Raw genomic sequence first — 25,028 nt, forward strand, 5'->3', positions numbered from 1 at the left:
GAATTTTCGGCTCCTGCTTTCCTCCACCACCACGTCCATCCTCAGCAGCCCCCGACTCTTCTCCACCTCTCCCTCCTGGGGGTGCAGGTGGCACCGGGTGTTGGGGACACACCGCCAGGATGGTGGGGGGCTGCGGCCGGGTGCTGGGCGGTGGGGGAGGCTCAGAAGCCGGCACTCTCCGAGCTGCTGCGGCTGTTGTAGCTGGGGCTGCGGCTGGGGGGGCTGCGGGAGCGGCTGGGGGGGCTGCGAGTCCGGCTGCGGCTGCGGCTGGTGCTGTAGCTGTCGTAGCTGCGGCTGCGGCTGCGGCTGTAGGAGTAGGTGCTCAGCGAGCTGGAGGACGAGGGGCTGGGGCGGTAGTAGGGGATGGGACGCTTGCGAGCGCTGTAAATGGAAAAGGGAAACTGAGTCAGGACCCCGGTGGCAGCTCAGGGATGGGGGGGGTCTGGCCGAGCATCCCCGCAGGGCTCAGAGCCGCTGCTGAGTGTCAGGGTGCAGCCACCTGGCATCACCCCCCCCCATCCTGTTCCTCCTCCCCAGCCCCCCCCAGGGTGTTAGTCCTGGATTAGGCAGCAACGAAGGGCAGAAAGTGAGCAGGTTAATGTGGCTTTTGTGTTGCCCAGACACCAAAGATTGAAAGCTGCTGAAAAAAAAGAGACGTTAGGGATTAGTGGGAGGCGAGCTGCGGCCCACCGGCGCCTGAGGATGAGGAGGGACGTGGGGATGGGGGGACACAGGGGACAACGACATTTGGTGCTGTTGTCCCCTTCTCCCAGTTGGTGTTAGTGGGACTGGAGAGAGACCCAGGCCTGGCCCAGAGGCAGGGGGGGTGCCAAGGGCATCCTGGGGGGTGAGGGGACACAGAGGGGTCTGGGAGGAAGAGGAGGAGGAGGAGGAAGGGGGGAGGTTACCCTGGGAGCCAGGCTGGCGGCGATGCTCTCCGAGAGGGACCTTGGGATGAAATGGAAAAGGAAAAGTTGGTATCACTGAGGCAGGACCACACAGCATGGTGACCAGGTGGGGTTGACAGGGACAGGGCAGGGGGACAAGGAAAAGCCCTGGGGTTTCTGGCTGGGTTATGAGGCAGGTGAGGGGGAGCTGGAGGTGTTTCCCTCCCCACAGCATCCTCCAAGCCTCACAGAAACAGCTTTGCCTGTCCTGAACCTCAAGCAGAGCGGGGTCTGCATCCTCATCCACCCCAGGGATGGGTGACAGGGACGGGGGACTGTCCCCACAGGGCTGTGCCCTCCAGCCGAGCCCTCCTGCCACCTTCCTGAGGACACTCCAGAAAAACCCAGCTCGGGGATGGAGCAGGAGGGATGCAAACCAGCTGGTGGTACCTGGGCTGGGAAACCTCCCTCTGGGCTGGGAGCAGCTTTCCCAGCCCCTGTTTTTCATGGAACCCCGGCTGGGCAGGATGTCTCCTGTCCTCCCTCCTTACAGCTTCAGCCCAGCCCAGGCACAATAAAAACCCTTCCAACAGTGATCCAGAACTGATTTCTGAAAATCCAGCCCCTCCACACCCCCAGCCCCAATCTCCCAGCCGACAGCAGGAGAGATGGACAGGTCAGGGTGATCTGAGTTTGGCAGCGGTGCCGCCGCCAGCCCTGTGTGCTAACGAGGTGCTGTGCATGCACCTGATGTTCCGGCTGGTACTAATATCGCCTGTCGTACAGCCCGGGATCCTGAGGCAAGAGGATCTCAAGGAGGAGAAACCAGCTTTTGGAGGGCAGGGGAGATACAGGCTGGTGGCCATATGTGTTGCCAGGATATGCCCTGGGATGAAAACGAATTCCTGTTTTCATGACTCGAAACGCAAAGAGACGAGAACATTGTAATATTGGTTTGAATAAAGTGCAGTCTGGTTATCTGTCTGAGTCAGCTGATTTGTCCAGTTTGTCATCTTCAGGGTTATCTATCTGTCCACAGAGCTGCTCATCTGTTTGTCTGTCCATCCATCCAATCATCCATTCATCCATCCATCCATTCATCCATCCATCCATCCATCCATCCATCCATCCATCCATCCACACATCCATCCATTTGTCCATCCATCCACTCACCCATCCATCTCCCCATCCATCCATCTGTCCATCCGTCCATCCGTCTGTCCATCCATCAGGGCTGTGCCATTGTCCATGGCAGAGGTGTCACCACATGCCAGGACCCACCTGGTGATCCTCCTGGGCTCCATGAAGCTGGGGGAGTCGCGTCTCCTCTTCCTGATGGGGGAGTAGCTCCGGGAGCGGCGCCGGGCACGAGCGGGATCAGGGTCACCATGGCGTGTTCGGGGCTCGTTGTCCTTCTCTCTGCACCATGAGGAGGAGGAGGAGGGTCAGGGCTGCAGGTCGGGGTCCTGGCTGCGTCCCCAAGCCCCAGGGGAGCCAGGACCACCCTGAGCAGCAGATGGTCTCCGGTGCCTGCCCCACCGTGATGAAGCTCCCCAGGGACTGACCTGCTGGCTGGTTTTTTGGGTGAGGGTGAGCGGGAGCAGCTGCGTCCCGCTCTCTTCTCCCGGGAGCGGGAGCGGGATTTGGAGAGGGACGCGCTGGAGCTCCAGGAGCTGCTGCGCTGGCCGGGGCTGGGCGACGGGCTCTTCCTCCGCTCCGAGGTGTGCCGGGAGTGCTTGGTCGACGACTCCGAGCTGCTGTTGGGCCGGCCCCGCTGGTGCTTCTCCTTCACTCTGCGAAGACAGAGCCCGGCACCCCCTCGCATCTCGCCTACCAGGGCTGGCGGGGTGTCCCCGTGGGAGCAGAGGACCCCAGGTTCCCATGGGGGAGCAGCAGGCGCATCAACATGACCCTGATTATTGGCTGGGCTGCATTCTCGATTATAAAGTATGGGGTGCTGCCCCACTTGGGACCCTGCACCCCGTGGGATGCTGTGACCCCATGCAGCCACCCAGGCCCTGCGCTTCGTCCTGGGATAATCCCTTGTAGGGATGATCCTTCCCACAGTGTGCTGGCATCGACCCACTGTGGCCATTCCCCAGCCCCGTCTCCATCCCCATCCCTACCCCTGTTCTGAGAATCATCCCCATCCCTGTCCCCAAAATCATCCCCATCCCTATCCCTCTCACCATCTCCATCCCTGTTCCCATTCCTATCCCCATTCCTGTCCCAAAACCCATCCCCAGCTCCATTCCCATCTCCATCCCTGTCCTTGTCCTCAGAGCCATCCCCATCCCCGTCCTCAAAACCATTCCCATCCTTGTCCCCATCCCTGTCGAAAACCTATTGCCATCTCCATCTCCAACCCCATTCCCCATCTTGTCCTCAAACCCCTTCCCATCCATCTCCATCCCTATCCCTCTCCCTGTTCCCAAAACCATCCCCATCCACCCCCATCCCCATCTCCAACCCCATCTCCATCCCAACCCCACCCCACTCCCCAGCTCGGCCCCCAGAGCTTTGCACACACAGAACCAGGGTGCCCACATGGCTCTGCACCCCAAATACCACCGACCAGCCAGCGCAGCGTGACCCCATCCCCGGGACTCACTTCTTGGCGTGGGCACTGTGGTTCCTGTCGGTGCCGAGCGGTGGGTGGGACCCCCCCGAGCCCTCTGAGTCGCTGCTGTAGCCAGGGGGGCTGAGCGGTGCCGGCGGGGGTTCCCGGGGTGCCGGGGCGCCCCCCTTGCCCTGGCTGCGGTGTCGGGGCGGCGGTGAGGCGCTGCGGGAGCGATGCCGGTGGCCGTGCTTGGCTCGCTCCGGCGTGGGCGAGCGGGGGCTGCGGGCAGCGTGTCGGCCCCCCCGGGCACGGGGGGACGGTGGGTCTGTCCTGTGAGCCCGTGGAGAGGGGGACACCGAGGCCGGCCTCTGGCAAGGGGGGAGAGAGAGAGAGAATGGGGGGAAAGGGCAGAGGAGGGGGGGGAAGAAGAGAAGAAAGAAGGAGAAAGGGGATTTTAACAGGGGGCGCCGGGGGGGGGGCACGGTTCACAACGTCAACGCACATCGCATAAGGCAGGCTACACAGACGCTACCCTGCACCTTCCTCTCACCCTCAACAACGTGGGTCATGCAAACCTCTGCATGCAAAACGCCAAAAAAAAGGAATGAAAATAACATTGTTTGTTGTTTTTTTTTAAACCCAAGGAAGGGGGTGGGATGGGAGAAAAAAAATAAAGATAAAAACAAATCCAAGAAATCCCCAAGTTGTCAGGAAGGGAGAGCTCAAAGGGAAAGAAATAACCCACCCCCAAAAGAAAAACCTGGAGCGGAGAGAAAGCAAATCCCAGCACCCACCCATCCCAACCAAGAAAGGGGAAGGGAAAAGGGGGTAAAACCCAAACGAAGGGAAGAAAATGGGGGAAAAAAGAAAATATGAGAGGAGGGAAGCAGGGGGGAGGGAGTAAATCAGACTGAGCCGAGGGGAAGGGGTCGAACTAAAGAGGGTTGGAGGTGATGGGGGGTCTGCTCACACAGAGGCATGCACATATATAGAGATATATGTTCAGCTATGTGTCGGTTTTTTATAGATAGTTTGGCTTTCGACTTAAATCAAGAAACGAGGAGGACGGCACAGAGCGACAATGGAGGGCAAGGCAGGGGGCAGGGGGGCCAGGGGCGAGATGGCCGAAAGAAATTTAAAATAAAGAAAAAAATAAAAACCATCCAAATAAAATAAAATAAAATAAAATAAAATAAAGAAAGAAAAAAGAAACCAAAAACAGAAAACAAAAAACAAAAGAACAAAGCGAAACTTCACAAATGTCCTCGTTACTGAGATTAAACGAATGTCTCTGAGCTCGTCCTGGGACACGCATGGAGCTGTGACTCTGCAGGGAACTGCTGAGTCCTCCTCAGCACTCAACACAGACTTTGCTTTCTGCTTCCTTTTTTTTATTCTTTTTTTCCATTATATGCTTTTTATGTTTTTTTTTTAAGTCCCTCTTGGTTAACATCCACTTACCAAAAAAGTGGCATTTCCTCCTTTAGTAGGTAAGGTATGAAGAGAAGGGAAAAGCGGGGCAATATAAGTGCATCATTAGATTCACAAAAATGCAAGAGAGAAAAAGAAAGAGCGAGAGAAGGAGGAGAGAGAGAGACAGAGACAGAGCCAGAGAGAGGAGAAATAAACCAAACCAACTCACTTCTCCTATGGGGGGACACAAACCCTGGGCCACCATTGGGGGTGTTTTCTGGCCCTGGGGTCCAGCACGCAGCGGTCCCCAAATCTCTGAGCTGCAGTCACTGTCTGGGTTATTTTCCCTTATTTTTGCAAATATCACTGGACCAAAAGGATGGGTGGAAATGGCTCTTGCGCTGCCGGCCACAAGTGAGCTGGAAAAACCCCATCTCAGAGGGTTTTTGGGGGCTCCTTCCCTCTGCGCGGGTCCCTGAGTATCCCTGGGGTAAATCTGCGCTGAGGGATCTAAGGGGGTGCAGGGGAATTGGGGTGATGCCGGGATTGTGTCACCGCACCCAGGGTTAAACTGGTGGTCAGTGACCCCAATTCTCCACTGACCCTTCACCCGAAATATACTCAGTTAATCCCCGCGGACAAGGTTCTCTCTGCCCACCCTGCCACCTCCTAAACGCCGCATTTCTACCCCAAAAGAGAAGCAGGTGAGATATGGGGTGAGAGCCTGGGGACCACCCGGAACACGCTGCGAAAAAGACGCGAGGCCACCGTGTCCCCGAGCATCCCGACGCGGACGGGGGGTTGCACAAACCACTCCACACCCCACTGGTGGCACGTCCCCTGTCACCTCCTTGTCCCTGTGGATACGCCAACCCCTCCAGCCAGGCACCAGCCCGCTGGAGGCAAAATAGGGGGATTTCAGGGTGTTTTTTTTAACAATCTGCTGCTGTTGCAATCGCTGCAGGGAGGGGGGAGCTGGCGGCAATGTGCCCATGGGGGACACAGTGACAACAGCCTTGGGTTCAGCTGAGCAATGCCCAGGGAGGGAAAAATAAAAGTAGAGATGAAGAAGAAGAGGAGGAAGAAGAGAGAAAGAGAGGGGTTTCCTCTCTCCCAGGGTGGCATTTCAGGGGGCTCACCACACCATGGGCTTGAGATTTGGGGTTCCCACCCAAAGCCAGGGTGCAGGGGTCTCCTGCCCATGCATGCAGGAAGGTAACAAAAGGAAAAACATCCCAAATAAATCCAAATTAGCCCGATCCAGAAGGGAAAACACACTCCGGGGGTTGTGGGGATGGGACGGCCGGGGTTGTGGCATTGTCTCCTGCCCCTTGGGGACAGAGATGTCCCAGACCTGCCTCTCTCCACGGAGGAAGGTTCCAACCTTTCCCCGCTGCAGCCCCCCAATATTTTCCCTGGCTTGGGCATTTTCATCCGCCTCAGCCCAAGGAGGGGCTAAACCCACACATCTCCCCAAATCTCTCATTTCCACCCCAAAAGTCCCCTGTGCCCAGAATCTGCTGACACTCCCACCCGCAGGCTCCTAATCTCACTAATTACGATCGCCTTCATTACCCGTCCCCTAATGAGGGACTCAAAAGGAGCAGCCGTACTCGGCGCCTGGATGGAAACGAACACAAAGTCGAAGGGCTGAAAGACACAGAAATGCATTCTACCGACGGCACGAGGAGATGGGGGAGAAAAAAGGGAAGAAAGAAAATAAATCTTACGTGGACAGGGCAAAAAATAAATAAAATAAAATAAAGAATGTAAGAGAAGAGCATGGCTTTGCAGCTAACTGGGGAAAACCATACAAATAATAAATATATATATATATATAGCCACCAAAAAGAGACAAAATGAAAAAGAGACAGAGAAGGAGAGCGAGAAAGAAAGAGAAAGAAAGTCAGAAAGAAAGAGAAAATAACATTAAATCAAGCTACGGTGCTTTTCAACAGGCTCATCTGCAGAAGTGAACGTGCAGAGGTGGACAAAATACCTACCTTCAAATTGGCAGTGACAGGAATGCGATAATAAAAAAAGAAAACAATAATCTCCACATTTGGAGGGCAGAATGGGAAAAAGACAAGGACTCTTTAGTACGGCGATCCAGACCCCTCGGCTAATCCCGTTTGCTTTGCTTAGATTTTTTTTAAAAATTATTTTAAAAACTGGTCTCATTAGCGCTTTTTTATTCAAAATTCTTCTCTTTTTTTTAACGGAAAGGCTGCGGCCACAGAGCAGGGCGGCTGTGGCGGGGTTTGGTTGGCTGGCGTCTTAGAAAAAATCACTATATCCCATGGCAAAGTCCCGGATAACATGCAGGGAAGGCGATGGATGGAGGTGGGACCCGGCGAGGGTGGGTGGGTTGTGTTGGCCCAAAGAAAACCGGAGAGAAAGAGGGGCCGGGGGGTGTGTGTGGGCGAGGAGGAGGAGGAGAGACCGGGGAGGAAGGTTGGGAAAGGCAGCAGGGATGGATGGAGACGGGACCGGGTATTTAAAAGGGAAGGCAACGCCGTGCAGCGCCCTGTCCTCCCAGTGGCTCTGGGGGTGCTGGGCGGGGGACAGGGACTGAATTTGGCACTTTTGGGGAGCTGGAGGAGATGGGGGGAGGCCGGGTACCAAGGATGCTCAGTGCCCGCTGTGCCGGGATGCAGGATGCAGATACCCAGGTACGGGACGGCTGCATGGTACTTGGCTTGGGGGGGTGAGTAACCCAGCACCCAGCGGCCTCATCCTGAAACTGGGAGGGGAAAATCACCCCCCCAGAAGCAGGATGTGGCCACTGGCCCAGGCAATGGGCCAGTAGTCAATTTGAGGAAGAAAAGGGCCATATCAAAGCGAGCCCGCTACCTCTGCGGTGGAGAGCTGCTGGGTTATCTTCCCTTTTAAATTCCTTCTTCAAAATATAGAAAACCGAAATATAATGTTCAGTGATCATAAATATTCAGAAAACACATCTGCTTGCCTTTTTTTTTTCTTCTCCACATTAACACACACAAAAGCAAAAAAATTCTAGAACAACACGACGACGACGGGGGGGTGGAAAAAAATGCGAGAGATATATATATCGTTTGCATTTCTGTACATCACGAGGGAAAAGAAAAGAAACCATGAGAAAGGAAACTAAAACAAGAGGGGTGGGGAAAAAAAAAGCACGTTTCATTGCCCTTCCCTCCCCCTCGTCCCTGCTTCTGCTGAGCAAGAAATGGAAGTGTATATTACCGTTTGGGTTTTTTTCAAATGGGAGGCTAAAGAAAAACACAGATGGGATTAAAAAGAAAAAAACAAAATAGAAACCAGAGAGAGAAAGAAGAGAGAGAGAGAGAAAGAGAGAGAAAGTTGTCGGAGCAAAGTCCCGCTGGTACCAAGGAGCTCGGTGGCCTGGGCGATGCTGGGGGTGCTGGGCAGGGGGAGTGGGGTGAGCCGGGCACCTGGGTGGGTGCTCGGCACCCAAACCCCTCCCGCGCCCAAAACCACAGGAAAGAAGAAAGCAAGAGAGGTGCCCTGAGAGATGGGCAGGGTGCTGGGCTGGGGATGTGTTTGGGGTGGGGGGTCCTCATTTTCTGAGGTGCCCCTGGCAGCATTTTCTGGGGTGTCCTCAGCCCCACATGCGTTGGGGGGGCAGCGCTGGGTGCTGCCAGCCTGGGAGCATCCCCATAGCACCTCACCTGCAGTAATAAAGTCCCCAAAAGTAGGGTCCCCCAGTGCGCTACCCTCATTCAGCCCTGCCTCCAGTAGCCGAAGGATGCTCCTCACCACCCCGGCACTGGTTAAATTGGGGCTGGCCCCTGGTCCCACAGGGTTGGGGCTTTGCCCCACTCAGTGCAGCACCAGCTCCCTGGGGCACTGAGGCAGAGCTGGGGACACTTGTCTCCGATGTCACCCGACATGGGGACCCTGAGTTCCTAAAATCTGAGCACCTGCACCAAACCCCCTCCAAACCCCAGCCTGGCCTCACCCCAGTCCCCAAACTGGGTTCTGGGGTCCTGAGCGCTGGTACCTTGGTGCTGGGGAGGGTTGGGGCTCGCAGGGAAACAAGAATTTTCCAGTTTTACCCATTTCTTGGCTGTTTGAGCTCAAATCCACTCCCAGGGAGGTGCTGAGCCTGGTGGTGACCCTGGCAGGTGACACTGCCCTGCCGAGCCATCATCCCTGGGGGCTGACATTTGCAGAGCGATGTGTGGCTTTTGGAGGGAGGGGTGACCTGTTGGCTGCCCTGAGGTGATGGGCTGGCACCCAGCGGAAGGTTGGTGGTTGCCGGGGGTGCAGCCTGTACCCCATATTCCCCCCATGCCCTGGCTGGGCGAGGGGGCAGCCGAGCGAGCGGGGAAGGAGGGGAGGGGAGAACTGGGGTGGGGGGGTCCTGCGGAGGGAGGAGGGGAGGGAAGCGAAGGGTGATCCAAGAAAAGCCTACGTACATCCACAGGCTCCGGCAGCGGGGTGCCGTGGCTGTGCCGGCCATTCTGGGTGCTGCCCTTGTGCCCGTTCTGGTGCGGCGAGGCTGAGCGGGAGGGCGAGGGGGAGGACGGGCTGCGGCTGGAGCGGGCGCTGCTGCCCTTGGGACCGTCCTGCCGGCGCTTGGGGCTTAACCTGGGGGATATCGCACTGTCAGAAACCAGCATCCCCCAGCCCCGAGCCCAGCACGACATTGCCCTTTGCTTGGCTCCAGCAGGGTTGGTGGCCACGGGCCTGGGAGGAGATAACCAGGCAGGCTTTGCCAGTGCAAGAAATGCGGTGAAAAGTGGCATTTTGTGCTCTCTCTAGTTCAAAATTGAAACCTCATCTGACCATTGTGTTCTCAAACTCCCCAGAGGTGCTTCAGCACCATCCCACTCCTTTCCTGCCACGCAAAGGGTTCCCATCCTGGGGACACCTCTGCCACCCACTTTCCTGCCCTCCATCCCATAAAGGTCCCCATCGCAGTGACATCTCTGCCACCTGCCTCCACATCCTGCATCCTCCAAGGGTCCCAACCCTGGGGACACCTCTGCCACTTGCCTTCTTGTCCTCCATCCCATAAAAGTCCCCATCACAGGGACATCTCTGCCATCCCACCCTCCATTCCATAAGGGTACCCACCACAGGGACATCTGTGCCACCTGCCTCTCTGTCCTCAAGAGTCCCCATCATGGAGGATGGAGGGGGGGAACACTGGTGGTGGGGTTGTGGGTCCTGGGCTGCTCCTACCTGCCCGGGGATTTGGAGCCGCTGTTGTCAGAGGAGAGTGAAGCGCTGTGGGAGCTGCAGGAGCTGCGCCGGTGCGAGCGCCAGGCCGGGGATTCACTGCGGGACCTGCGGAGAGGGCAGCCAGGGGGCCAAGGGGAAGGGTGAGCTGCTGTGGGGGGCACACAGGGGGGCACAGTGCCCTGCTCCCCCCACCATCCTGGCCCCTCACCTCTTGCGCTCTTTGTTTTTCTCTTTCCGTTTGTTCTTGGGGCTACGGGACCTGCAGGAAGAGCAGAAAGCTGCAGGGACAGGAGTGGTGGGAGCACCCAGAGGGGGTTTTCTGGCCACCCCAGAGACACTGATGCTGCGGGAGGAGCAATGGGGAGGGCCTGCCTGGAGCTGGGCTCTGCCGAGCTGCAAACCATGCTGGGGGTCCTGGTTGGCTTTGGGGGGACTGTGGGGGTCCCATACCCAGAGTGGTCCTGTGCCACTTCCAACGGTGGGGGACACCCAGGAGTGCCTGGATGTGGGGTGAGGGGGACACTCACCAGGCAAGGGACAAATGGAACCCACACTCACCCACTGTGCCAAACAGGTCTTTCCCCACATGGTGTCACAGGGTCTGTCCCCATGGGCAGAGGGGATGGGGACAGTGGGAGCACAGGGGACAGAGGAGCCCTGGCAGGGCAAGCCAGCACTGGTGGAAGTGGGGTGGCTCCCAGAAGCTGTCACTCTCACCTGTGTCTTCTCTTCTTCCGTGACCCCGACTCAGACCTGAGGGAGGAAGAGGAGGCAGAGATGAAGGCAACAAGCTGAGCTGCCAGTAGGGAGTGAAGGCTGGACAGCCCCAGGGCATGGGGACAAGGACAGTGAGGTGGCCCTGAGATGGACTGCTGGATGGGGCAGGTGACAGCTGCTGTGAGGAGGTGACGGCCTCAGGAAGAGCCATCAGCATCCATCCCTGTCCTCACCTCCATCCCATCCTGGCACAAGGGCCTGAGCAGCCGTCAACCAGCCCCACTGTCCCCAACCAACCTCGCTGTCCCAAATCAGTCCTGCTGTCCCAAATCAGCCCTGCTGTCCCCAACAAGCCCTGCTGTCCATCTTACCTGTCGCGTCTGTGTTTCTTTCCAGTCTTCTTTTTCTTCTCCTTGCGGATGGGTGAAGAGCTGTCACAGCTGCAGGGAGCAGGGGACATGGGTGCCCTTGAGCAGGGGGCAAGGGACCTCCTAGCCCCATTCCTGTGGCCCGGGATAACACCGTTCCACCGCCCCTGGCACCCCAATTTCCCTCCATGAACATCGCACAGAGGTTGTTTCCTGGGAGGATTTGGCGTGGCGGGAGGGCAGGGAGTGGGATAGAAAGGGGCTTTTAGCAGAAGGGCTCTGGCTGCCTTTGATGCTGGGACACCTGGATCCTGCTGTGTCCCATTGCCACCTCGTGGGCTCTGCAGCCTCCAGCACAAGCTGCCAGCTCCTGCTGGGATTTGGGAGGGGGACAGTGGGTGGCAGAGCTTTGCCCATGTCTGGTGAGGACCCTGCAGCCCCCAAACCCGAGAGGCACTCACCTGCGCTCCGAGCCGGGTTTCCTCTTTTTGCTGCCGTGGGGAAGGTAGAGAAGAAAGGGACATTAGGGACACCATCCTGCCCAGCCAGCGCTAACCAGGGAGGGGACCAGTGGGTAGATGCAGCCAGACCCTACAGGGATCCAAATCCTGCCTGGTCCTTCCCAGCACAGAAGGGACAAGGTCCCACTGGTTGGGTGGGCTGTTGGCATGTCCCCCAGTGCCATGCGTGTGTCTGCATGTGCACACGCATGTGCGTGCTGCACCATTGGTGCAGCATGAGGATGCACATTTGGGGGTCCACTGCCCCTCAAAATGGGGGGACTTGCCTCACCAGCGCCTGGGGAAGGGGTGAGCGGTGAGGAGAGCTGCCCTCTCAGGACAGCACGGGGACAACAGGGGACTCACCGGCTCCGGCGGTGACCTGATTTCTTTTTCTTTTTCTTCTTGGGCGGAGGAGAAGTAGAGCTGCTCGAGCGCCTCTTCAGCCTGCAAGGAGAAGGCAGACAGGGTCAGGGGTAGAGAGGACAGCCACCCAGGGCTCTCCTGGCCTCAGTGTCCCTCCCTGTGCACACCCTCTTCCCAAAATCCCCGCAGCGCTGCCGACCAGACCTGTCCTCACGGTAGCACTCGGCCGAGCAGTCACACTGCAACAGGCAGCCCTCGCCGTACTCAGGGTACTCCACCGCATACTCCTCCCCGTCCTCATTGTGGTGGTTTTCTATCACACTGCCAAAGGAAGAAGCTCAGGATTAATTTGGGGCTCCCCATCTCCCACCAGAACAGCTGGCACACCAGTGTGCTGCCGGTTTGGCACCGGAGCTCTGAGCAGGTGATGGGTGAAATTCCCCTCAGGTCAGGTCAGATGGGGTAGGGGGAACATCAAGCCTGAGGCCACCAGGGTTTCCTCTCCCTCCTGAGTGACTTTGTCAGCATTAATTTTTCCCGCTGCCATGGAAACCAGCAGGAGGTTGCCATTGACTACAGAGGCTGTGGGCAGGGCTGGGCAGAGGCCGGGCAGCTGGACTGAGGGGGCAGGAGGGACCCCGGAGCCCCCACCTCCCCAATCCTCCTCTGCCATCAGCCCCAGGAGCGGCATTAACCCCACCCCAGAAGCCTCTCATTTGTTCTTGAGGGATGTATGACATCTCACCCTGGGATCGACGTGGTCACCCAGATGACCTGGAGGGGACCGTGGTGGATGTGGCCATGTCAGGAGGGTGCCTGGTGTCACACCAGCCCTGGCGTTTCCTTCCCAAGGGAGATTCACCCTCAGATACCTAGTGTGGGCTCCCCAGCTAAGAGATGCATGGCAGGGATGCCAGTGAAGTGCAGCACCCATAGGACCGGTCCCTCAGCAGCCCTGCCAGCATCTCTGGCCACGCACAGAGATGCTCCAGCCTCAGACAGCAGATCCAAGAGCCACACGTGTTGGCATCTCTGGCCGCAGGCAGGCCCTGGGCTGTTTAACCCAATTAAAAATGGTTTGGAACAAAATGACAAGTGAGGCATCCTCCTGAGCACGGACGATCGCTCAAGAGGGTCTCAGGCTACCTTCTGCACTGCAGCCACGGCTTTCTGGGTCCTGGCCATGCCAAGGGCAGGAATGGCCATTCCACCACCACCAAATCATGGGAAGGGGGAGAAAAGAGGGAGGGAGAGGAGCAAGGAGGGATAATTCCCTGCTGGAATCTGCCGCTACCAGTGTCTCTCCCTTTAGCCGCGCTCAGCAGCCCAGGACAGGCTTGTGCTGCCCCAATTATCCCTCATGCTCACGCTTGTTTTCCATCCCACCAGCCTGTCCATCAAGCAGTTACTCCTTGGAGACCCGGCTGCATTGCCAGGCTGTGCACGCACAGAGAGCAAAGCAGGGACTCAGGTGGTCACGGCTCTGCTCGGTGCCTCAGTGTCCCCTGGGGAGTTTTGCAGACAATGCTGAGCTTTTGCATCTGCTTTGAAACAAGAGCAGCCGGTTCAGACTCACGGTCTGGGCAGCCAAAAACAGAGGTGGAAAAGTCCAGAGAGATGCTGGAGCAGGACCAGCCCAGGTGATGTTTCACTGAGCACTCTCCCAGCCACTGCAAGTGCTGGGGACCTTGATTTAAAGTTTATTTAACTCCCTTGTCCAGCCTCTTCAACCAGCACGGACCTAGTGCACCCAGGACATCCTTTGGCAGGGAGTTCAGTAGCTCAGGTCCCTGCTGCATGAAGAACAACCTGGCCCTGGCTCCTACCAGCCTCCTCCAGGTGCCTCTGGCTTTGTTCTCCACACAATCCTTCGCTTTGAGCCTGCTCCTTCCAGCTCAGCATTATTATTTATAGCCCCCAGGGCTAATCTTTAATGACTACCCTTTGGATTGCAAAAGCAAGCCTGCAGAGGTGACAGCTAGGGCTACTTGGGTAACCTGAACACACCATTGCCTTTCCTCGGTGCTTGTTACAGCGCCAGCCCTAACGAGCCTGCCTGGGAAGATGCCCTGGAGATGCCTCATGTCCCCATGTGCAAAGGCCACTTGTTAACACCTCGCCCTCATGCTCGGTGACCTGTGTAGGTTGGGATTTTTTTCCCTCATGCCTTGCTTTTTCCTGCACCTTGGATGCTCCAGGCTGTCCCAGGGCCACATACCCCACCCGGGCTGGGGACAGCCGAGCCGTGTCCCCCTGCCTGGGGTGCCAGCAGGAAGGCTGTCCCTGCTGCTGCGGCTTCCCTGCCTCCCCCGTCGCCCTGATTTCCTGCCCCTAATGAAGCATTAATATTCAGTGAACCTGCGGCATCTATTCCTGTCCCAAGTGACCTGGTTTCCAGGCTGATGGATGGTGCACGCCGGGCCAGCCACGCCACCCGCGCCATTAAGCATTGCGCAGATAAATCATCACCGAGCCAGGGCGAACCCTCGCCAGGCTGGGGACAGTCCTGTGCAGGGCACGAGGAGCGAGTGGCACATCCCCAGCAGGAGCTGGGCTGCTTTGGACACCCAACCTAAGCCACGACCCCAGTTTTGGGGCAGAAGCAGCCCCCAGGGACCAGACAGGAGATGCATGGGGCTGGAGCTCCTTGGAGAAGCTCCTTCCATGGAGCTCCTCAGGGTTACACCAGACTGACAGAGACACAAGCCCTGGGTCTACCCAGGTGAAAAGCAGCTCATACCCTGCCTATCCAACCTGGACCCCTTGCAACAGAACTTCTTATTACTATTATTAATGATTATTCTTGCTGACATTAATATTACTAGAGTTCCAGAACAGCAGCCAACCTGCCAAACCATCGTCAGCCAAGCTGAGTTGCCCCAGCTTCACACCGGAGACAGGAGGACATTTCTGCATTACAAAATGAAGAGCAAGGGCTGTAACTTGTTGTCCTTGCCTGTCCGGAGGCAGAAGTTGTGATTTCAGCCCCGGAGAGAGCAGGAGAGGTGACCCAGAGCAGCAGGGGCAGGTGGAGGTGAGGCACAGTAAACCTGCAGCTCGGTCTCAGCCACTGGCTGGTGGGGTGAGCCAGACATGGAGACATTCTGTGCTTCGGTTTCATCACCTGTGAGAGCAGCGTTGCAATGCTGGCCTCTCTATACAGCACTCTGAGATCTCCAAAAGACCAGTGCAGGATAATATCTAACCTCTCCAGAGGTAGGATCCTGCCTCAGAGAGGCAAACCTTACCTCCAGTCAACCAACCAGCTAACTAATGACCCAAATAACCAGACAACCAACCAATCATCCAACCATAGAATCATAAAATCATTTTGGTTGGAAAAGACTTTTAAGATCACTGAGTCCAACTGTTAACCAAGCACTGCCAAGTCCACCTCTAAACCAAGTCCCTGAGAGCCTCATCTTTGTGTCTGTTCAACCCCTCCAGGCTTGGTGACTCCACCACTGCCCTGGGCAGCCTGTTCCAATGCCCGACAGCCCTTTCCAGGAAGAAAATCTTCCTAATATCCAGTCTGATTTTTCCTAATATCCAATCTGAACCTCCCCTGGCACAACTTGAGGGCGTTGCCTCTCATTCTATCACTTGGTACTTGGGAAAAGAGATCAACATCCTCCATGCTACAACCTCCTTTCAGATAGTTGTAGAGAGTGAGAAGGCTTACCTGCAGCCTCCTTTTCCCCAGGCTGAACAACCCCAGATGATGAGGTCACACAGAACTTGTTCTCTAGACCCATACTACCATTCAACCAACCAAACAATCAATCATCCAACTAACCATCCATCTATCCATCCATCTCCATATGCCCTCTCTATATCCATCCATCTATCCAACCACCCCTACATGCCCTCTCCATATCAATCCATCCATCTATTGATACTCAAAAGCAATCTGGGATGCGTTTCTCAGGGATGAGAGACAGACGCACAGATGGGCCGACGCAGAGCTGCCTCACTTACATTTGGCGCCCATGCTGGTCCTCCCTGGTGAGCACACCCTCCTTCTCCATCAGCATTTGCCGAAAGGTCCCGACTTTCTGCCGGATCTCCTCTTCAGAGTACCTGGATGGGTAAAGACATGGTCAGGGCTGCCATGGCTGGAGCGTGGGCTCCCCAGGGACCTCCTGAGGACCTCCGTACCTTCAGGAGTGACAGGTGGCCTGAGAGGTCGGTCAGAAGGAGAGGTGGCATGGTGATGGTTGTCAGGGACCAGAGGAGAGCAGGTCCATCTGCTTGGTCCCCTGCCACTACCCTCCATCCCTCCTCTCTCCTGCCTGCCCCTCCCAGCAGAGGAAGGGACATCAGGGAAGGGTAAAAGAAGAGGATGACCATGAAGTTGCCATTCCCCACCACTGCCCCAGGTTTTGGGGCACATCTCTGCCAAATCCCCTCGGCAGCACCAGTGTTGCAGCCAGCAATGCTGGGGTTCACACCGGCTCCTCCATCCCAGTGTGAGCATTGCCCTGCGCTGGGGCCCGGCAGCTGAGCCAGCTCTGCGCTAACGCCGAACGCTGACTCAGGCCGCTGCAGGGTTATTAATGAGAGACACTAATCACTTTGTCCCTGGCATCTGAGAACAGCTGCGGTAAACCACAGTGCTCCAGCCATTCCTGGAGAGGAATGGGTGACAGCCCCGAGTGGGTGGCACAAGGACACCCGAGCATCCCTCTCGCCCAAAAACATCCCAACAGAAGGATGTGGCTGAGGGACCCACGGTGGAGTCATGCACTGTCCTTGGGGACAGGGCGAAGGGAGAGGGACCCCATGTCTCCCCGACCCTGGGAGGGAAGTGGTCAGGCTCTGTGTGTGACCCTGTCCTCATCCACACCATCTCCAGGGGCTGCTTGTGGCCCCTCCTCACCATCACCTCCCATCAGCATTGCTGCTAACGAGCCCAGAAATCTGGGTGTCACAGCCTGGCCGGCCCTGCTGCAGTGTGTTATGAATGTGGCTGATGCTCTTGGAGAGGGGACATGAGGCCAAACGGGAGGTGACAGATGGGTCACTGTGGCTGGGCCATTAGCAAATCTGTGAGGGGCAAGGCCAAGGTGAGGAACCCTGTGATGGGGACAGGAGCACCCGCTAGCCCCTTCCCTCCTGCACCCCCCGGCGCTGCTCATAACCCCGCTGGAGGGATTTTGGTTTTGCATTTAACACACAGAATGGGTTTGGGGAAGCAAAAAAAAAATATGCTGATGCTTCTTTTCCAGCCAGGAAACGCAGCCTGCAGGCAGGGAATAGCGACACGGGCAGCCCAGAGTGAGCAGCAGGAGGGTGCAGCACAAGCAGGAGGAACCACTCGTGTTTAAGGGAACCCCTAAATCCCACAAAACCCCCTCTGCTGTCACCCTTGGCAATGATGCCCCCGAGGCTACAGTAGAAACCTCAGGGGTGCAAAGCTGTTTGTGTGTCACCCCCCCCAGAGAGCCCCTGTGCAGAGGGGAAGAGCTGGTGGAGGATTAACCAGGTTGACCAAGATCATGACTGTAATTATATTATCATTTTGGTGTATCACTGTCATCATCATTATTAATAGACTTAATAATAGCAAAGGCAATTATAGCAATAACAACAATACTGGTTGTAATATTGCTATTACCCATTGCAGTAATGGTACTACTAGTAGTAAGATCCCTAGTAGTGTGCGGGAACCCAACAGGAGGCTCTGGGCTCCCCAAGGCACCAGGTCAGCCTTATTTATTTCCATAACGACAAATTAGGCATAATCATTATTCCAGTCTGTGTGAGACAATTTAATTCTGGGTCACGTTTGTGCTCTTAATGAAAGCCTTGGCGAAGCCTTCCCTCAATCCATTTTCCTTCTCCCCAGCCGATTCCAGTCCCCGTCTACTCACGTGTGCCAAAGAATGTGCTCCATCCATCAGGTTTTAGTGAGCTGTCAGGGGGATCAGGCTGTTCAGCTGGTGCTGGAGCTATGGGGAGGGGATGGGGGTCTCCTCGTGGGGTCACAGCCCCTCTGACCCCCAGGCAGGGATGTTCTCAGGTTTTTCCCCAGCCCTTGGCTTCCCCAGGGCACAGCAAAGGCTGAGGGGCTGCTCATAGTGCATGACAAGGGGCACGGTAGGATGGGGTGGATCCTCGCACCCCAAAACTGAAGAGAGAGAAGGAGGGTGGGACAAACTGAAGAACAAAAACAGCATCAGGTGGGGTTAAATCTCAGCTCTCCTTCATCTTCCCAACACGAGAGCCAGAGAAGAACCATCTCCCATTCCAGGCACATGGGCATGGGCCAGGCAGCACTGACAGCTGCTTTGTTCAGCCTCGGTTGTCCTAGCACATTGAGCTGGACCCCAGTTTCCAAGCAGAAGGGCCAGAAGGAGTTCCCAGAGTGTGTGTGTGTGTGCACTCCTGGGTCTGCATTTCTTGGAGGCACTTAGCTTCATAAACCAACCCACCAGTACACCCTAAAGCTGCCCAATACACCCAAAAGTGAATTTACTTCCAGCGGGGACATTTGCCACATCAAGGTGCTTTTTTAGAGCAGAAAAACGTGGCAACAAGATGCAAGTGGGTCAAAAGGATCCCAAGCCACGGGGTCCATGTCCAACCCAGCCCCAAGACCCTGCCACTCACCCCTGCTCCTCCATCATCTCCTGCAGCTCCATGCACTTCAGCTCCACCCGTCGCTTGCGCTCATGGTCCAGGATTTCCCGGTGAGCCTTCTTCACCAGGCTGGGCTCCACCAGACGCGCCTCCTCCTCGCCTTTGTGCCACGTCCCCGAGGCGCCGGGCTGCGAGAGGCCATTGGAGGCTTCCTGGGACGAAGGTACGTCAGCCCCATTGTTGTAGAGAGCCATGCTGGTGTGGGTGGCCTCGCCACCAGCAGCACCTGCCAGGGAAGGAAAGAGTCAGGGGTCAGTTCCTATTCTGGTTTCCCTCTCACCCTGTGACAGCAAGGGGACCCCGCCAGGACCTGAAGGCAAAATTTGTCTCAATAGAGGTGTGGGCACACAGGTTGGTGGGGATGGCAACTGAGACATCTGGGTGGCTGTGGCCTGGCACCCTCCAGCAATGGCATGGCACCCTCTGGCCATGGTCTGGCATCCTTTGGCCATGGTCTTGTACTCCCTGGCAATGTCCCAGTGCCGGCTGCAAGGCGACATGAGGTTCCCCATCAGTGGCTGCCCGCCTGCCTTCTCCCTGCTCTTGCACCTTCACATGTCCCTGTCTCCTTCTCCTGCCACCACAGCCAATGTGTCCCCGCTTAGCTCCAAAAATAACCCCTTGGCAGAGGACAGCTTTCCCCGAGCGGCACTGCCGCACTGATGCTCCCCGAGCCTGGGAGAGGAGATGCTCCCAAATCTTCTGGATCACCCAAACAGACACAACCCCATTTTGGCAACCCTAGAAAAAGCCTCGGAGCCCTCTCCAGGTTGGCGGGGGTCCCAGCCCGGTGGGAAGGCATCTCCCACCCCGTGGCATCCCCAAGGGACATCCTCGGCTTTCCCATTGACAGTGGCTGCCCCACACACTCATTTATCTCCTGACGAGCCTGCCTGGGGAGGACAGCAGCTGACTGCTTAATTACAAGGCGCTTTTTTCCCCGTTTTTATCAAATCCCCCCGCGGGTGCCGCTCACGCCCTGGCTGTGTCCGCAGCACTCTGGGCAATGGGGCTGTGCTGCAGGCAGCTGCCTGTCATTCCTGCCCGTCACCCCTGCCCATCGCTCCTGTCCGCGGCCGCCGCAGGGCCCAGCCGCACTGTAATGCAGATGGAGCCGCTTTCCTGGTGGGAGTGGGGACGGCAGCGGGGGCTGCAGTGCCTGGATGCTCTCTCGGTATCTCCCCCTCAGTGGGGGGAAGCGACAGTGGTGCTTGGGCGTCCTCCCCCCACTGCCTCGGTGCTAATTAAAGCCGCCTCCGGCCGGTGCTCAATTAATTCTCGCCACATCCAGCTGCACCAGCCAGGGTGATGGTGAGCGACTGTGCGCCGGGGATGCAGGCACGGGATGCAGGCGGCGAGCCCAGGACGGTGGCTGCCTGGACCACTTGTGCGCCGAGTGTGTCAGAGCTCAGTCCCAACATGCTGGGGACAAGCCAGCTCAGGCCAGGACCCTCCATCCCCAGCACAGTGGGTGAGAGAGGTGGCCCTTGTGGTTCCCCTGCCCACTGGGGTCTCATCAGGGCACATAACCACCTACTGAAAACATAACCCTGTCCCTGAAGCATTTACAGCCCCATCCAGGATGCTCCCTGCCTGTGCTGGGGGGGGACAGCTGGGAAAAGGGCTTTTTTTCACACAAAAAAATGCCAGAACATCACAGCCAGCCTCCTCTCAACACCTGGCCAGCATTACGAGGAGGAAGAGTCCAGGGTTGCTGCCATTAATTGGGCCAGCCTTCTCTGGAGCTGCTTTCCACCAGGCTCTGGGTGCCAAAAACCATGAGTCAGACCTCCGAGAATGAGAAAAAAAAGGCAAATCTGTCTTTAGAAGCGTAACCGGTCTGTGGCTTGTTAGCTCTGTCCCCCAGGCCCAAGCAGGCAGGGATCCTGCCCATGAGAAGGGGCTGGTTACACCCATCCCAGCCCCTCCATCCCAATTTCCCAGAGTATCCTTTCCTCAAGCTGCTCCACCAAAATTTGACGCTTCGCAGACTTTAATGTAATTAATAAAGAATATACAGATGCTGGCTGGGGTGGGTCATGAGCTGGGTGAGGGCTCACTGCTGCTTGTGCATACCTACATCTGTGCATATATATATATAAATATATATATATATATCTTTTTTTTTAAAATAGATGAGGAGGTTGGTGGAGAAGCTAAACAGTTGCTAAGCAACAGAGCTCCTTCCTGGCTTGGGGATGCAGGAATGGGGGAACCAGGGGTGGGAATGGGTCCCCCCTGCTGGATGAGCACCACACAGGGCTGTGGGCAGCAGAGATCCATGGGATCCCCTGGGAGATGCTCCAGAGAAAAGGGCCGGATGGAGGGCGAGGAGCCAGCTTTGCTCCTGTCCCCAAAACGCCGTGGTCAAAACCCCCTCAGTTTGAACACCTTGGGCTGCCAGGGAACACCAAGCATTCCCAGTTCCAGCTGGAGGAGAGCTGATGGGAAGGGGGTCACACCATGATGGGGACCAGCCCCAGGACCCCCACTGATCCCACTCCCCAGCCAGGGATGAGGGAAAAAGAGGAGAAACAGACTCAAGTGATTGCAGTAAACCCTCCTGTGCTGGGCAGAGAGGCAGCAAGTCCAGGTGACGGGGACCCCAAGCCCTGTGCCCTCCCAAGCCCTTGGGGCCACCAGCAGCTCTTGCTGCTGGCCAAGGGACCCACGGGCAACCCCAGGACCAGGGCCAGGCGCTCGCTGCCCTGACAGACCTTCCCCAGCCAGCAGGTGCTTTAATAACAGGCGAGGGCGGGTGGGCAGACTGGCAGCCCCCCCCAGTTTTGCATCCTTGGGGCCATTTGCTTTGTCGGGCAAGGAGTCAGAAGGAGGCACAGGCAGCCCCCCAGCCCTTCAACACTTCTGAGGGGGGCAAATAATAATAATAAAAACAAGTTTTGAGCACACGGAGGAGCAGCAGAGATGACTGTCACAATGGGGTCACCTTCCCCAAAAGGGACACAAACCCAGTGAATGGCCCCCAGGGCCAAGTGCTGCAGGTCTGGGGGGGTCATGGCCAATGTAGGGTGAGCGTCCAGCCGGGGATCCCCCCCTACTGTGGCTGGCTGTGCGGTTGTGTAACGGGAGGAGCTATTCCGGGGTTTGAGCACATTATATAAGCCACAGGCCACCTGGCCAGGGAAAACGGGATCTCAGAGACAGAGAGGAGGAGGAGGAGGACGAAGGGTTTTGGGGATCGAGGACTGCCCAGCAGCCCCGACTAAACCCCTGGGGCGACCTACACCCCACAGGCCCCCCCTGCCTGGAGATATGGGGTGAGCAGACTCTGCTTCCCCTCCAGCAGCCCCTGGGACCCACTGCCACACGTTGACCCACAGACAGATCCAACACTCACGGCAGGAAACCCTGTGCCCCCTGTGCCCAGGGGGGAAGCACCATTTCCTTGGTACCAGGGACAAAACCAACCAAGACCCCTATGCCCCTCAACCTGCCCAGTAAAGCTCCCGCTTTCTATCCCCAGCAGCCACCAAGGACCAAAGGTCCCCTAAAACTGCCCAAATTCTGGCTCCAAAAGCCCCTGCTCCTCCCTGAATGTGTTGCCAGGACAAGTCCCTGGGGCACAGGGGTGAAGGTGGGATGCAGGGGGATGAAGGGGGCGTGTGGGAGAATGCAGGGGGGAGGCATCGTGTGAGGCTACATGAACAGACAGGGACGGGGTGAGCATTTTGTGTGTTTGGACACAAGCACTACATGCTCCTGTCCCCAAAACTGCCCCTATTGGGGGTGTCACTGTGCTCCTGCCAGAGAGAAACTCGGATGCCATGGCAGAGAGACCAGCTGGGACGTGAGCATCTGCATCCTATGAGATGGTTCTTGGCATTTGCCATTCACCTGGGACACCCCCAAATTCTGGCTGCCCCCAGGTGACCTCCTTGCAGCAGCAGGAGCACAGGAAAGCCAAGAAACATTCACAGCCTGAAATCTCTGCTCCGGTGGGGATGAACGAATCCCGTGTCCCCCGAGAGCCACCTGCTCCCCCCAGTCAGGACCTGACCTCTTGTCACCAGCCCCACCTGTGGCACAGCCCGGGTGTCCCTGGGGACAAACCTGCCAAGCCTGGGAAGGAGAAGTACAAAACGCTACTGAAAGACCAGCCATTGAGCTTGGGTACCAAGCCTTGCAGCTCTCCTTCCCCCCACAACACCCGTAGGGTTTGAAAATCCCACCAGCCAAACCCAGAGCTGAAGGGCTCCTCCGTGGCACAGCCTGGGGGTTGCCGCAGCAGAGAGAGGGGCTTTGGGGCTGTTACCTCAGCCTTGTCCCCCATTCGCACCCCACAAGGCATCAGCATCTACTGGGGGTTCATCACCGGCCCGTCCTTCCCGGGAGCTGAAAACCCACTGCTGGGGGGCCACTCACTGCCTTGTCCTGGCCTGTCCACCCCACAGCATGGGGCAGAGGGACATGGGGAGTCCCCCCAGCCAGCCCCCCTGCACCAGGGAGAGCCTGACACATCCACGTCCCCCGAGGGACCCACCACACTCCCAAAAGCATCTCACCCCACAGCAGTATCACACCCCGGGCATCCCCCTGCCACCCATCACCCCAGCCCCCAGCACCCACCAAGCGCTGCACCCCTTGCTGAGCCCTGCCGCCCGAGTCCCTTTGGGGACCCCAATCCCCTGCCCCCCGCGAGGGGCACCGTAACCCCCAATCCCCATCGCTGTGGGGTCTCAAGCCCACCCTGCTCCCAGGCAACACCCCAGCCACCCCCCCACCCCTGTACCTCGGGATTCCCCAGCCCCCCGCACCTCTCAGCCCCCGCACCCCGTCACCCGTGTCCTGGGGGTCCCGTCACCCGTGCCCTGGGGGGTCCCACTGCCCCCCCAAGACACCCTCTCCCCACCACGCCGGGCCCTACCCGTCCTCCCGCCCGGTGCCGGCCCGCCAGCCAGGCCCGGGCCCGGCCGCTCCGCTCCTCACCTGGCCCCACCGCCCCGCCGGGCCCGGTCCGGAGTCACCGGCCACCGCCTGCGCCACCCCGCTGGGCCCCGCTGGGCCCGGCCCCGCTCGGCCCGGTCGGGCCCGGCCCCTCCCGGCGCGGCTCCCGGCGCGGCGAGTGCGGCCCCTCCTGAAGTGCTGGACAGCTCCGCGACACAGAGCCGCCCCGCAGCGACAGAGCGCCGCCCGCGCCGCGCAGCGCCGCCTGCCGCGCGGAGGGTGCGTCTGCACCCGCGGAGCTACCCGCACCCCCTCGAGTCCCTCCCCCGCTCAGAGCCCCCCGCGATGGTCACCCACACCCCATATCGTATCACACAAACCTCTGCCCCACACCCCCCCAGCACCTCGTAACTCTGCTCAGTGACCCTCCACCCTTCTCACCACATTTCAACATCCACCTGCACCTCCAAGTCCCCGAATCTCCCACAAACAACCCACCACCCCAATCCACAAAGCTTCACCTTGGGGTACAGTACCAAACACCAGCCACTGAGACCCCAGTCCCGGTCAAGCTGCTCACACCTGGGGGATGCAATTGCGAGAAAACACCCATCCTGTACCGCATCCTTTATCTCATCCCACCCTAATCCCATTCCATACCTCACTCTGTATCCAAGCCCATTCCATATCCCACCCTGAATCTCACCCCATCCCACGTCCCACTGTATATCCCATCACACAACTACCTCCTCACCATGATGTCCCACCTCGCCCAGTGCTGCCCACTCCTCCCGGTTCCCAGCCGATTCACCAGAGCTGCCTGGGACCACCTGGGCACCCCCATCCCAGCGGGTGCAGGGGGATTCAGGCTGGCTGGAGGGGGCAGGGTGACGTGGGACATGCCAAGCCCCCACCAGGTATGTTTCCCAGCACTGTAGCACAGGTGATGAGTTGCTGTTAACAAGCCCATAATTAATTCTCATTTGCCAAGCTGCAGCAAGAATGGAGATGGAGAGCCAGAGCTAGGGTCTAAGGGGAGCTCTTGGGGGCAGCCCAGGCTGGAAACACTTGTCCAGGCAGGGCAGAGATGTCCTCACAATGGGTGGCAGCTGGGTGACACCCTGCTCCCCAAGATGCCCCCTCAAGCAGCCAGTATGGAGGGGAGTGAGCAGATGGAAGCCATGGGTGGATCAAAGCCACTGGTGTGTCTTTCTGCAGCCACAACACCTTCAGGCAAGTGGGGACACCCACCAGCAGCCAGTGCCCTGGGGACACAGAGACTTCCCAGAGAGCTGCTCCATGCCGGCACCATCCACCCCCCGCTTGCAGCCACCCACGGGTGTGAGGTGTCCCTGTCCTCCCCTGGCAGGGCTGCCTGAGTGTGCACATGTACGCACGCACACTCACATACGCACACACTCACACACATGTGTACTCCCCACACTCTGCAACCCCCAGCTCCAGGGTAGCCTGTCCCAGC

The 25,028-nt window shown here is 57.8% G+C and overlaps 1 protein-coding gene across 1 annotated transcript; it reads right to left on the minus strand.

The window, feature by feature from the left end:
• Positions 1-27: 27 nt before the first annotated feature.
• Positions 28-23,730, minus strand: SRRM3 (serine/arginine repetitive matrix 3). The gene is made up of 15 exons (XM_065853257.2): positions 23,591-23,730; positions 18,614-18,869; positions 15,980-16,081; positions 12,206-12,322; positions 12,002-12,082; positions 11,597-11,626; positions 11,139-11,207; positions 10,768-10,803; positions 10,259-10,309; positions 10,051-10,155; positions 9,282-9,453; positions 3,499-3,815; positions 2,453-2,680; positions 2,169-2,306; positions 28-381 (listed from the first exon to the last, which is right to left on the minus strand). Exons 2-15 carry the CDS (start codon positions 18,835-18,837, stop codon positions 162-164), a joined length of 1,890 nt encoding a protein of 629 aa, XP_065709329.1. The 5' UTR covers positions 18,838-18,869; positions 23,591-23,730; the 3' UTR covers positions 28-161.
• Between the last annotated feature and the right edge of the window lie 1,298 nt (positions 23,731-25,028).

Source organism: Patagioenas fasciata, chromosome 19, assembly GCF_037038585.1.
Source record: "Patagioenas fasciata isolate bPatFas1 chromosome 19, bPatFas1.hap1, whole genome shotgun sequence".
Taxonomy (NCBI): Eukaryota; Metazoa; Chordata; class Aves; order Columbiformes; family Columbidae; genus Patagioenas; species Patagioenas fasciata.